Source organism: Notamacropus eugenii, chromosome 6 (genome assembly GCF_028372415.1).
Source record: "Notamacropus eugenii isolate mMacEug1 chromosome 6, mMacEug1.pri_v2, whole genome shotgun sequence".
NCBI lineage: Eukaryota > Metazoa > Chordata > Mammalia > Diprotodontia > Macropodidae > Notamacropus > Notamacropus eugenii.
Window position 1 is genome coordinate 147,821,306 of NC_092877.1, and position 13,025 is coordinate 147,834,330.

The window sequence follows — 13,025 nt, forward strand, 5'->3', positions numbered from 1 at the left end:
CTAGTTTTAGTGACTTCTGCTCCCAAATCTCCCAAATATTAAATCTATTTCTTTCATTTAAAAAAAATCTAAGAGTTTTCTTATTTTAGAAATTCTCTCCCCCCTGCCCCAACTTAACTTTTATAAATATATAAATTTTACCTGACTACTAGATTAACAGGGGAAAAAAAAATTAGCCAAGAGGGGTTGTAACAGTTTACTTTTCTAGTCATGTTCTTTTTTTCTTTCCCTTCCCCCATCAAAAAACAAACCAAAAAAGTTATCCAGAGTCTTTGGAAGCAGCTTGGTCATAATGGAAAGGGCCCTAAACTCAAGGGATCTGTTTTTGAATCCCCCATTGGGCGCCTGATAGCTGCATGATCACAGCTAAATCACCTACCTCAAAGAAGCTACATGTTTGTAACCCTGAATGAAAAGGGAAGTTGTAGCTTCCAATGATAAACTGGCTATAAGACACCTGAATTTTTTAAATAATTGTTTTATTTGTTTTCAGTGTTCTATAATCACCTCCATATATCTTAGGTTTTTTCCCCTCCCTCTTCCCCTCCCCCCTCCCTCCCCTTGTAATCTTATATAGATTCTACACATACTTTCCTATTAAATACAATGTCATCATAGTCATGCTGAATAGAAGAATTAAAATGAATGGGAGAAACCATAAAACAAAAGAAAACCTAACACAAAAGAAAATGGTCTGCTTCATTCTGCGATCCAGTTCTGTACTTCTTTCTCTGGATGTGAAAAGTGTTTTGTCTCAAAAGTCCATTGGGAATTTTTTAGGTCCTTCCATTGCTATGAAGGACTAAGTCTACCAGAAAAATTCCTCACACACTGTGGTTGTTGCTGTGTACAAAGTTCTCCTGGTTCTGCTCCTTTGACTCAGCATCAGATCATATAAGTCTTTCTAGGCCTCTCTGAAGTCTTCCTGTTCATCATTTCTTATAGCACAGTAGTATTCCATTACATTCGTATACCACAATTTGTCAACCATTCCCCAATTTATGAACATCCCTTTGATTTCCAGTTTTTGGCCACCACAAAGAGTGCTGCTATAAATATTTTTGTATATGTGGGACCCTTTTTCATTTTTATGATCTCTTTGGGATACAGTCTTAGAAACGATATTGCTGGGTCAAAGGGTATGCACATTTTTGTTGCCCTTTGGGCATAGTTCCAAATTGCTCTCCAGAATGGTTGGATCAGCTCACAGTTCCACCAACAATGACTTAGTGTTCCAACTCTCCCACATCTTCTCCAACATTTATCATCTTCCTGTTTTGTCATGTTAGCCAATCTGATAGGTGTGATGTGGTACCTCACAGTTGTTTTGATTTGCATATACAACACTTTTTAAAAAAAATAAAATGCTCCATAAATATGAACTATTTTTGTTATGGAATATTTGATGTCTTCCTCAGATATTTCTTTTACTCCTATTAGAGGAGAATTAAATTGAGCACAACTAGTGGGTAAGGACTGAACACACGTGAGAAAAAAGTTAGTTGTGTGTTTGAAGGAAACTGACTTAAAAGGGAAGTCAGTGAACACTTAGTAAGCCTTTACTGTGTACCAGGACAGTGCCAAACACTGGGATACAAATACAAGCAAAAAGAAACATGGTCCCTGTCCTCAAGGGGCTTGCATTTTCATGGGAGAAGACAGCGCACAAATGGGAGCTGAAGGGAGAGGCAGAGAGTGCATAGTGTTGAGTAAGACACATAATAGATAGAGAAGGGTATGGAAGCTGGCTGGCCTGAATCCTGTCCCAAAATGGAGGGAGAGCAGCATGCTGTTCTAGTGTGAGAAGGTCACCCACCGGTTTGTATGTTCCAGGGAGCTGAAGGACGTTCCAGGGTGAGATTGTAGAAATCTGGAAAGTCAGAGGCATAGCAAACCTATGGAACATCTTTGCCCGTCTGGTTACTTCTGGCTCCCAAGCTCTTCTTTTTGAATTTGATATTCTGTATCAGATGACAGGGAGAGTGGCATAGAGTGTTGCTATTTGCTGCCCATGTGAGCTTGGAATGTCATTTTATTTTGCTGAGTCTCGGTTTGCTCATCTCTGAATTAAGGGAATTAGACTACAGAATTTTTAAAGTCCCTTCCAGCTTTGGATCCTATGTAGTTACAGTTGAATTTAATGGCAAATGATCCACCGTCTTGTATAACCAATGGTAGAGAGGTTACCACATCACCACAGAGCTCAGGTCTTTGGCTTTCTGATGCTAAATGATCTCTTCCTACCCTTGTGCAAACAGAAACTTGCTGATGTTGTCTGCTTGGTTGAAGGAGAGGTGGTATGACCATTCTTATAAGAACTTTGACTAACTTTGAGCAGTTCAGTGAGTTTTTGAGAAAATCTTAATAGGAATAGCTAAATGGTTCCAATGCATCTGAAACAGTCTCTCCACCCCCCCTTTCAGTAGGGGCATTGCCTTGGAAATAACATGCCAAACAATAGAGGCACTGATAGAGTAGCTGTTGGCACTTGCTTCCCCAAGGTCATGTCCATGTGAGGTTAGGAGTGTCCTGTCTTGGCTTTTTTCCCTGCAGTAGTTTAGAAATTCCCCCTTAAATGGAATCAAATTGACAAATGCTTGTGAAGCATCCTCTGTTGGACCAGACGTGTTTGAGCCCATTGTAGTCAAAGGATGGAGGGGCAGAGGGAGGGGACTCTTAGGCACAGCTGGGTGAAGGGGAAAATGCCCAAATCTTTAAGAATGTATTCTTGTATTTTTACCTTGGAAGTAAATGACCAGTATACCCGGGTGCGCCTGAGTTTACTCTTCCCGTGTGGCTTGGTTTGTGCTAAGGATTATTTAGGCACCTTGGGTGGTTGTGGTTCTTCTTCTTCCTCCTCCCCCTCCATCTTTCTTGAAAATATGAACCAAGGAAGTTTAGGAGTTGGAGACCTGCCTCCCCCTCACCATTGGGGAGGGTCACTTGTCTATCCCTGCTTCCTCATCTGTAAAATGAGGATAATCATAGCACCTCCCTCCTTCAGGTTGTTGTGAGGATCACATGTGATAACATGTAAAGCATTTTGTCAGCTTTAAAGCTCTATAGAAATGCCAGTGATCACGACTGCTACCATCACTTTTCAGTCAAATGCTAGGCTGGAGTTAAGGGAGGTGAACATTCTGAGTTAAAATTGAGGTTTGGATTTATTCATGGATGTTACTTCTCTTTGTTGTGTCTGCTTCCTAGTCCTGTGGAATTGGAGGTCATTGGTTAATCCCATAAGGAAATGAGAGGCCATGTGGCGACATGGGGAGAGTGCTGGGCCATGCTGGTCAGAAAAACCAGTTCAAAGCTGGGCCCACTCTGGTCCTTAGTAGCTGTGTGAATGTAGGAGCCACTCTTTGAGACTTCTCTACTAAGTTAGAGACTCAGAGCTTGTGAATGGAGCCGTGTATACACACACACACACACACACACACACACTTAAAAAATATAAAACATATATACATATATGTATGTGTGTATATATGTGTGTGCATGTATTTTTAAAAAAACTTTTTTCTCCATATGCTTTGCTTATAGCCTGATGGTCCATAATCTTTATTCAAGAAATCAATCTTCCTTTACTTAAAAAAAAGCACTAAATTATAAACACTTTTGTAATCTGTTTCAGCAGCAGGAATTCCTCCATTATGTATCCTTGAGGAACAGTTAGTCTAGGCTGCAATACTTCTCTCTCTTTCTTACTGTCCCTTGTCACCGTCCTTCTAACTGTTTGATAATACTCTCTGTAAAACTGTCTCAGTGAGAATAACCTTCAGGAAGACCTCTTTGATCAGATCCTGGCTGGAAAGTTGGAATTTCCTGCCCCCTACTGGGATAACATCACTGACTCAGCAAAGGTAAGCCTGTTTCCCAACACTTTCTTTTATTGATAGCTGTTGAGACTGGGAAAGGGGATGTTTGGCATCTGGCTGAGTGCTGTCTGTGGTGACCAGCCACGTCAACCTCAGCCTCTGAGCGGCCTACCTAGAGTGCAAGCCCTGGCTCCAGAGTCATGTCCTGGAAGGGATGGCTGGCTGTACCTCTTGTCTCCTCTCTGGACTCTAAGCCATACTTGCCCTCAGCCGGATCATACCACAGTGTTCAATGTTGTTTAGATTCCTTTGGTCACAACATTCTTATTGGAGACTTTACCTGAAAGACCCCATCCCGCATCACCGTGCTCTGAGTGCCGATGCCTTCAGAGCGCTGGAGCCCAGCTGCCCTCCTGCCGTCAGACTGCTTGTCCTCCTTGCCTCTCCTTCCCTTGCTCTTTGCCTTTCTTTATTTCTTCACAGGAATTAATCAGCCAAATGCTGCAAGTCAATGTAGAAGCTCGATGTACGGCCGGACAGATCCTGAGTCATCCCTGGGTGGCAGTAAGTGCCTTCTTTTTCTTTTCTACCTTCTATCACCCTGTTGCCTCTGTCCTCACCATAGTTCAAGTATGGGTAGAGCTGCACATTGAACTTTAGTAGTTAAGCAGGCATCTGTACTTTCTCATGTCCACACTTGGACCCTCTGTGTTCCCCGACATTCAGTGTGCCATCTCGTGAGGGTAAAGAGTGGGCAAAGTCACTTCACTTCTGCAAGTGTTAGCCCCCTTCTCTGTATAAGAAGGGATCCCTGCTCCTCTGTACATGTGGTTTCCTTGAAGTCAGCTACAGCAGGAGTTGATATTTACAGTATCTACCTCAAAGGGTTCAGCGGGTGTGAGGCCCAGATAAGATACTGCATGGAAAGCAATCTGGAAACCTTAAAGCTTTTCAGAAATGTGACCTGCTATAGCGCAAACAAAGCAAGGACAGCTCTGCTTGGGAGGGCCTTAGATTAGGGCTGCTTAACCTTCCTGTGCATTACCTGGAAGAGAAAGCTTTGGACCCCTTGGGTATTCCGGGGAGGCTCTAGGCCCCTTCTTCTTAGAATTTTTTAAATGATTGAAAGAAATGCTAAATTCCATTTAGAGGCTGGTGAAAATAAAGATTGTTTTTCCCTCATCCAAATTCATAGGTCCCCCTGCTCCCAGCCCACCTTTGAACGATGCATCTGTCATTATGACCCTCACCCTTGTTGGAAGCTGAAGGGCCCTTTCTTCTCATGGATGATCTCATGCTCGCACCAAGGATGTTCTAAAAAACCATTTCATTTGGTGCCTGGATGATATGGGCAACACTTCTTAAATCTGGGATGCTTTGCCGGGAGTCTCAGTCAGCTGATGGGCCATATGATAATTTGCATTTTCTTCATGTCTGGAGTAGGGAGAATAGCCCAGGGCACTACTCTATTATGCTGACACATTTGGATTCAGTACCTCTTGGCTTGTGCATGGTATTATCATTCTGGGCATTTAGCAATTCTGAGGCTCCTCCACCAATTAGCAGTGGATAATAATTAAGTAAATTGTTAATTAAAACGATAAAACAATCCATTTCAGTACCATGTGCTTATATGTTTAATTGGCTTAAAGAAAGGGAAGGGGAGCAGGGAGGTCTTGTTCTTGATACCTTGGACAGGATGGACAAGGAAGGTGTCTAGAGGCACCTCAGGTGCCATCTAGTCTAGCCTTGTGTCCAGTATGGGAGCGCTCATTATAGATTTTGTGACTGATGGTTACCCTGTCTCTGCTTCAGCATTGTCCAGTGATAGATGGAGCTCTTAACTCTGGTTGTTCAAAAAGTTACTGTATTTTTTGAACTAAAGTCTGCTTCTCTGTAGTAGAAAGAACATTGGCTCGGGAGTCAGAGGAGGTGGCTTCCAATCTATGTCGCCATGGGCTGATCACTTTCCATTTCTGGACCCCAGTTTCTTTAGCTGGAAAATGAGGGGGTTAGAGCCATTGACCTTTGGCAGCCCCTTCCAGCTCTAGAGCCCAGGAACCTGTTTTTTGGCCAAAGGGGTGGAGCAGCAAAGGCTGCTTTCTGAATGAGGGCCCTGGTCTGGTAGAGGAGAAACAGTCAGGCAGGACTGCTTTCCCAGACTTGGGGAAGGGCCAGACCCTTTAACTAGTGTCTTCAATCTCCCAGTTAGGACAAAGACAAGTTTATTGTCTGCCTTCTCCTTGGCCTGGGGAGCTGGAGAAGTCACATGTGCCTTCTTTCCATAGGATGATGCCTCCCAGGAGAATAACATGCAAGCTGAGGTCACAGGTAAACTGAAACAGCATTTTAACAATGCCCTCCCCAAGCAGAACAGCACGAACACCGGTGTCTCCGTAATCATGGTGAGTGAGCTCAGCCATGACCATCTTCCACAGGCACACCACGAGCTCATCTTCTGAAGTCAAAAGGAAAGGGCCCCCCATTTGAGTAACGAGGGCAGCACGTTCCCACGCCACCCCCCACCCCCTGCCCAAGGCTAGCTGGAACATCCCTTTTCTTTGTTGTTTTATATCATGAAGTTTGCACAGGGTCAGTCCCAATGCCTAAGGCTTGCAGAACAGTGCACAGTGAGCTGTATGAGTCTTGGGGAAAGCTCTCGTACCTTGGCATACACTGACATAGTACAGTGACTCCTCCTGTCTAATAACACCTTCCATCCTAGCCTTACGCAAGGCTGTCTGGCATCCCTGAGTCTGCTCTCTGTTTCTGAGATGCTAAGACTCTAAGAAAGGATTCTCTACCAGAGATTCTGAGCCTCGTTGCTCCAGAAGATACCTTGCTGGTGGATCCATAATGATTTTGACCTTGGAATGAGGAGCAGCTTACGTGATTTCTTGGCTCTGACCTCCAAGCCTTCTCCGACTGTTGGATCCTCCCCTCTCAAAGCTCTCACACTCAGAAAAATCCCTGACCATGAACCCTCCCCTACCCCTCCTTCTCAGAGGGAAAATGGGCAGGATTACTATTGACATCCTCCTCACATTGAAAATGATTGGTTTAATAGCACACTGTAGACTACAAGAGAACTCCATGTGTGGAGAAGCCTCCCTGCCACCTTTCCCCCAGCCATGGACCCTAAAGACCAACCCAGCTTTCTGGCTTGACTCTCTCTGGTCTCAGGCCACATGCAGGTTTGTGGAAAGGTCACTGCTTCCCCTTCTCCCTCCCAGCCTCATCAGTCCTTTGCAGTTGGCCCCTTGGCAGCCCTCTGAAGGCTCTTCCAGCTCAGAGATAAATCACAGCAGTGGAAGCGGAGGGCTGTTTTCCATCCAGAAAGTGACCAAGTCCTCTGACGTGCCCCAGGTCTATTTGGGGACGCAGGGCCAAAATGAAGGGAAGGTTTATCCCATCTTGGCTTAGCCAACAGCAGGAGCCCATTACCCAGTGATTCTGTTGCATTCCACTTAGAGTGTCAAGCCTTGCTCTGTGATGTCAGGAGAAGGCAAAGCACTTCCATGTTTGCTCAAGCCGGGCTGATGTGGGAGGAACTTGGAGAAACTGACTTTGAAGATAGTAGTGGTGAGCCAGCATTCTAGAACTCAAAGGCTACGCCGCAAGGTAGGAGACAGTGTGTAGGGGCAGAACCTTTAATCAGTGGTCTTGCTAGCGTAAGTAGGGGCTCAGAGCATTCTTTATCAACTGAGGTTTACACCCTGGAAAATCCAGGCTCATTACGCAAGTCGCTCTCCATCTCAGCAGCCGTCACAGGCAGAGATTCTGGAGGCTCGATTGCCGGTTCCTTTACAGAAAACAGGATTTCTTGACCTTTCTGAATCAGTCTGTCTGGGCCCTTTTAGATTACTGTATTCTGATCTCATGTTGATTGGAAACAGTGCTCCTGCTCTCACCGACCAGCACAGTGCTTTGTGGCTAACTTTCAAACCAGGGTAAAGCACATACACACACACACACACACACACACACACACACACACACACACACACACACACAAAATGCACTATCATTTAGGAATGCTTGGGAACTCCCAGGTGTTCTGGGAAAACCTCTGTGTATCCGTGTGACTTGTGAGAAACCTGTCTAACTTTGCGTTCCCTACACAACTCTGCCCATTATTGGCATTACTGTTAATGCCCAATGTTCGGAGCAACAGGAAGAGGGCAGAATGGTGTGGACCCTCATAAGGGCATTACTAAGTCAGTGCTGAATGATGGTGGTCCCATTTAGACAAGCAAGAGGAAGGCAGAGGAATTTGGACCCTACGTATTCTCATTCATCCTTGAAGCTCAATAATGGAGTTGGGCTTATCTTTCCTTCTCTCTCCCCCAAAACCAGCCCAGCTTAGAGGAACATTCTGGAGGGTGGGGAGGTGTGTGACTGCTTTCCTCTGGCGTGACGCTGGGGCTGGGGCACAGTTGTGTGGTGGAAGTGTATACTGTTTCTTTGTCCTCCCTGCCGTTCTCATCACCGATTAATAGAGACTGTCTATGTTATTCTTTTCTTGGGATAAATTTTAAAATTCCAGTGCAAATACTGCACTCAGTGCTTGAAAGTTCTCAAAACTTTTTCCCCACAATGACCCTGTGAGAGAGCTTCTTTCTAGTTTGACATTAGAAAACTCCCTGAAAGGGGAAGAAGCCTACTCCAGAGTAGGGAATGCCCATTTGGAACACCATGACACGGGGCTGGTTCGTAAATGTATCAGGGGAGGCTTCCACAGATAACCCCCCTCCCTCTCAGGCCAAGAGACCTCATCTGAAGGGTTGAGGAATGTTGCATTTACTAACAGAGCTAATGAAAGGGAGGTTGATGATTTTATTTACCTTTTATTTGACAGTTTGATTTGACAGTTTGAGGGGGACTTCAGAGTTCCAATTCTTTATCCTGCTGAGACTGTGGATAAACGTGAAGCAGAAACCTGGTATTCCAAATGCTACGCTTAATAAGAGCAGTTTCTAATTCGCGGCCCTTCTTCAGTCTGCATGCTTGTCTCAGATTTCTGCCACAGTCCAGGCTTAGCTTCTCACTGCTCTGGGTTTTTCTGGTTCTTTCATGTCCTGACATCCTTCTGAGCCAATGAAGCGTAGTCAGAGAAAATGTAATTGATGCGATCGCATTTCTCTGGCCATGCTGCCTTCCACCAACTGCAAAACCAGATGGTGCAGGGCGGGAGGTGGCATTACAATCACTCCCACCCTGAACTGTCCTCCCCCCATTTTTCAGGTAGAAAACCCCTTAGTGATGACCCACAGCATCAGAAAGAACAGTATTCCAATGGCAATTTGGGGTTTTCTGTTTTTAAATGCATTGAATTAAAAAAAAAAATTTTTTTTTAAAGCAGATATTTGTAACCATGACCCAGGGCAAAGAAAGTGGATTTTTGAGAACAGGATTTTGAGGCCAAGAGAGGGGTCTTGAATTCAATTTGGTCTAGCAGGAGCTCCCTGTCCCCCACTGGACAGCACTTTTCTGGGTGATGGGATGGAAGTCCCAAAGGGCTTACCGTTGGGATGGGCCCAGTTTGCATCAGGAGGCTGAGTCCCAGTCTCAGTTAAATGGAGATGAGGCCATCCCATGGTAGAGACGGGGAGTGCGATGAGAAGCTGCTGTTGTGTTAACCAAAGTGGTGTTTTGGGGGTGGCCCAGGAGAAAGGGGGTTTCCTTTGCCCAGAATTATGTTTCCATTTAAGGGTAGGTTTGGGGGACACTGGGGTGGAGGCACCTTAATTTAAAAAAAAAAAAAAAAGAAAATGTGTGATTGGTGTTGGTACTGTTTAAAGTAAGTCTAGTTTCTGTCCCTTGCTTCCTTCCTCCCTTTCTTCCTCCTCTTCCGCCGCCTGCATTGCTTTCCTCTGACTAGGTCCACGGCCACGGTATGTACTAACTGCAACGCTTTGTTCTGCTGCGCACATAAGTGTTGGTCTCATTGACAGGAGGAGAACAGGAGAAATACCTGGGGTTTGCTTGGTTTCCCCTAGGAGAGCTTGGGAAGGGGCTTTTCTTTATCAGTTTGATTGCTCTGGTTACAGGCCCTCCATTAATGTGCACGCTGTAATGGGAACAGTATGGTCTAGAGACTCAGTTTTTAATCCCATGTGTGATTCTGGGCAAAACACTTCATTTCTCTGGACCCTTTGCTTTCTCACCTGTTAAATTAAAGGATTGGACTAGCTGATGGCAGCGTTCCCTTTTTCCTCTGATATTCTGGTGTGTGTGATGCCAGGCACTTGTAGAAAGGAGATCAGAGTCTCCAATCTATGTTTTCTATCTCCTCAGAATTTTTTCTCCCACAGATTGTTCTCCCTAAGAATTAGCAGCGAGTTGTTGCTGGAAAAGAACTTAGAGAAAGACCCTCTAATCTAGCCTCCTAGTTTTGAGGGGAAATAAGGCAATGGAGACCCAGGGAGACCCAGAGAGACCAAGAGACCCAATGCTAAATAAATTTAGCATTATAGCTTTCTAAGATCTTGCTTTATTTACGGAGGTTTTATCCCTAGGTTCTAATCTATGGGAGCCTAGATTCTCAGCAGAGCATTTGTACTTGAGTAGGTAAATCTTTTTTTTTTTTTTTATTAATTTTTGGTTTTCACCATTTATTTCCATAAGATTTTGAGTTCCAAATTTTCTTCCCATTCCTCCCCTCCCCCCACCACAAGACAGCATGCAATCTGATACAGACTCTACGTATACATTCATACTAAACATGTGCACATTAGTCAAGTTGTAAAGAAGAATTAGAACTGAGAAATGATGAGAAAGAAAAAAGCCAAAAGAGAGCAAATAGTCTCCTTTGATCTGCGTTTAGACTCCACAGTTCTTTTTCTGGATGCAGACAGCATTTCCATCATGAATCATTTGGAGTTGTCTTAGACCCTTGCATCACCCAGCAGAGATAAGGCTCTCAAAGTCAGTCATTGTACATTGTGGCTGTTACTGTGTACAATATACTCCTGGTTCTGCTCACTTCACTCAGCATCAGTTCACGTAAGTCTTAAAGTTTTTCTGAAGTCTGTCTGCTCATCATTTCTTATGGAACAGTAGTATTCCATTACATTCACATTAGGTGAATCTTTTAAGTGTCATGTGTAGTATAGGAAGAAATCTGAGGACCATAGCTGTTAAACAGCCAGGAGTTCCCAGCCTGTAGTAATATCTCTGGCAAAAACACACAGAAACAAGGGCATAAGGGAAAAGGTAGAACAGATCCGACAGATCCCTCCTCCAGAGCCAACAGGAATGATTTGAACACACCTTGGATAGCCCTTCTTGGCATCACTGAGAATTCCTCAAAATCTCATTTGGGAAGCAAAAGTCCCAGTCTGATTAGGAAGGCCAACAGAAATCTATTGAAAGTTTTTTTTTTTAAAAAAACAGATCAGGTTATTTTACAGGGTGAGAATTGGAAGAGACCCTGGAGATCACTGAGGTTGGCCCTCCTATTTTTCAGATGACAAACCTCAGAGAGGAGCATTGGAAAGTCCCCCTATTTCTTTGCCTCTCAATTCAGCCCATCACTGCCAGTTTTGGGGATGGTCTGTGGTGGTAGTCTGTCTTGCTGAGGGGAATGCTTCCTTATTTGGTCAGTTGGCCCCAAACCAGGTCTTCATAACACTGGCAGTGCTGTCTTCCTTTCTATGATCAAGAAATCCCTTAAGTGGGGGGAGGGGGGAAAGAATATTACAGGGTTCTGGAGAACTCTGTGAATCTGCTAGGAATATCTGAAAGCAAAATTGTTCTGCTTATTACTGGGGGTTTTCTCGGGGGACAGGACAGTGGGTTGGAGGTGCAGAAATAGAGTAAGAGTTATCTCCAGGTAGTCGGGAATTACGCCTACTGCCCTGGCCCAAGAAGAAGAAGGCAGGCCCTCTCTGCTGGGATGCTTGGTTCAATGCATATGCCAAGTGTATTAGAGCAGAACTCTGTTGGCATGACCTGGTTCCTAAGGTAGGGTGACCTTTTGCATTTCTGTTGGGAAAAAAGCCCAGTGTCATCTCTCCTGCTCTGTTCTTGAGTCTAGTGCATGCTCCTGTGTGGTGTTTGGTATTTTATACAGTGATAAATAATTAATGTGGGTGGTGGGTTTGACCTTACTGTTCCTATGATGTTTCCCCCTACAGAACACAGCTCTAGATAAAGAGGGTCAGATTTTCTGCAGCAAGCACTGTCAAGATGCCAGCAGGGCTGAGATGGAGCAGACCTCTCCCGTTCCTTCTCCTGCCAAGGATCCTTCCATGCCTGAGTCTGCAGACCTCCATCCCTTTGCTTCTCTGGAGACACCTGGCTCCCCCAGCCCTCCTGCATCAGCCAGCGGTACACACGCTGGGTCCTGGAGGCGCCTTCGTGACTGATGCTCGGCCAGATTCACTGCAGCACATGGGGATGTTGGGAGCCCAATCTCTCCCCTTCCTTTTCTCTCTCCCTGTTGTGGCCTGTTTTTAAGTTTGTCATCCTGGGGGACCAGGGGAGCACTATGGCTTGTGAGAAACTTTGGAGCTCTGGCATCTGCCTTGAGCATGCTGTGGGATGGACTTTGGACAAACATTTGGAGCTCTTTTTTTAAACATCAGATTTTCTGTTTAATGGGCACTTCAACCCTCTCTCCTTATCCCTTCCCATTAGCAGAACTTGGTACTTTCTCAAGCGCTAACTGCATTTTTAAAATAGAAACCCTTTGGATGGACTAAGATACTTTGATTTCTTTAAACATAAAGAACTCTGCTGGGCAGAAGAATTTTTCTCTCAAAGAGGCAAAACCTGTTCATTTGCCCCTTAGCTCGTTGGCGCAGGCCAGTGTCCTGTCAAACAGACACATCATTGTATAGGGCAGAAAAGGTAAGCACCCAAGAGAGGGAGTAGAAATACAGGCTTTGGACCCACCAAGCGGTGGCAGTAACAAAAAACACCGATTTGTTTCATTGCCCCTGAAAACATCGGGTTGTTTGTTCAGATTAGGGGGAAATGGTGTTTCTTTCCCATATGTTTGGAAGCTTTCCTTTTGTCCTGCTCATCAAAAGTCCCATTTCCCAGGCACCATTAGGAAATGACAATTTAATATTACTTTGGTCTTTTGAATGGCAGGCTTGCCAGCCTCATGCCAGATAAGATGGATTTTGGGTTGTTTGCCCTTACCAAGAGAAGACGGAGTTGAGTTGCTTGAAGTGGGCACAGATGTTTTCTTCCATCACC

General features: G+C 44.7%; 1 protein-coding gene across 4 annotated transcripts in view; it reads left to right on the plus strand.

The window, feature by feature from the left end:
- DCLK2 (doublecortin like kinase 2) overlaps positions 1-12,523 on the plus strand; it is a 203,666-nt gene extending 191,143 nt beyond the window's left edge. For 2 of the 4 annotated variants that reach the window (XR_011969725.1, XR_011969726.1), the window contains 5 exons: positions 3,767-3,863; positions 4,302-4,382; positions 6,107-6,223; positions 8,677-8,760; positions 11,957-12,523. Coding sequence is in view for 2 of the 4 variants with exons in the window: in XM_072621226.1 (XP_072477327.1) it covers positions 3,767-3,863; positions 4,302-4,382; positions 6,107-6,223; positions 11,957-12,187 (526 nt within the window). In the remaining 2 variants the exon portion in view is untranslated. The remainder of the gene's footprint in view (positions 1-3,766; positions 3,864-4,301; positions 4,383-6,106; positions 6,224-8,676; positions 8,761-11,956) is intronic. The other 2 variants (XM_072621226.1, XM_072621227.1) reach the window with 1 other exon arrangement.
- Positions 12,524-13,025: the final 502 nt, after the last annotated feature.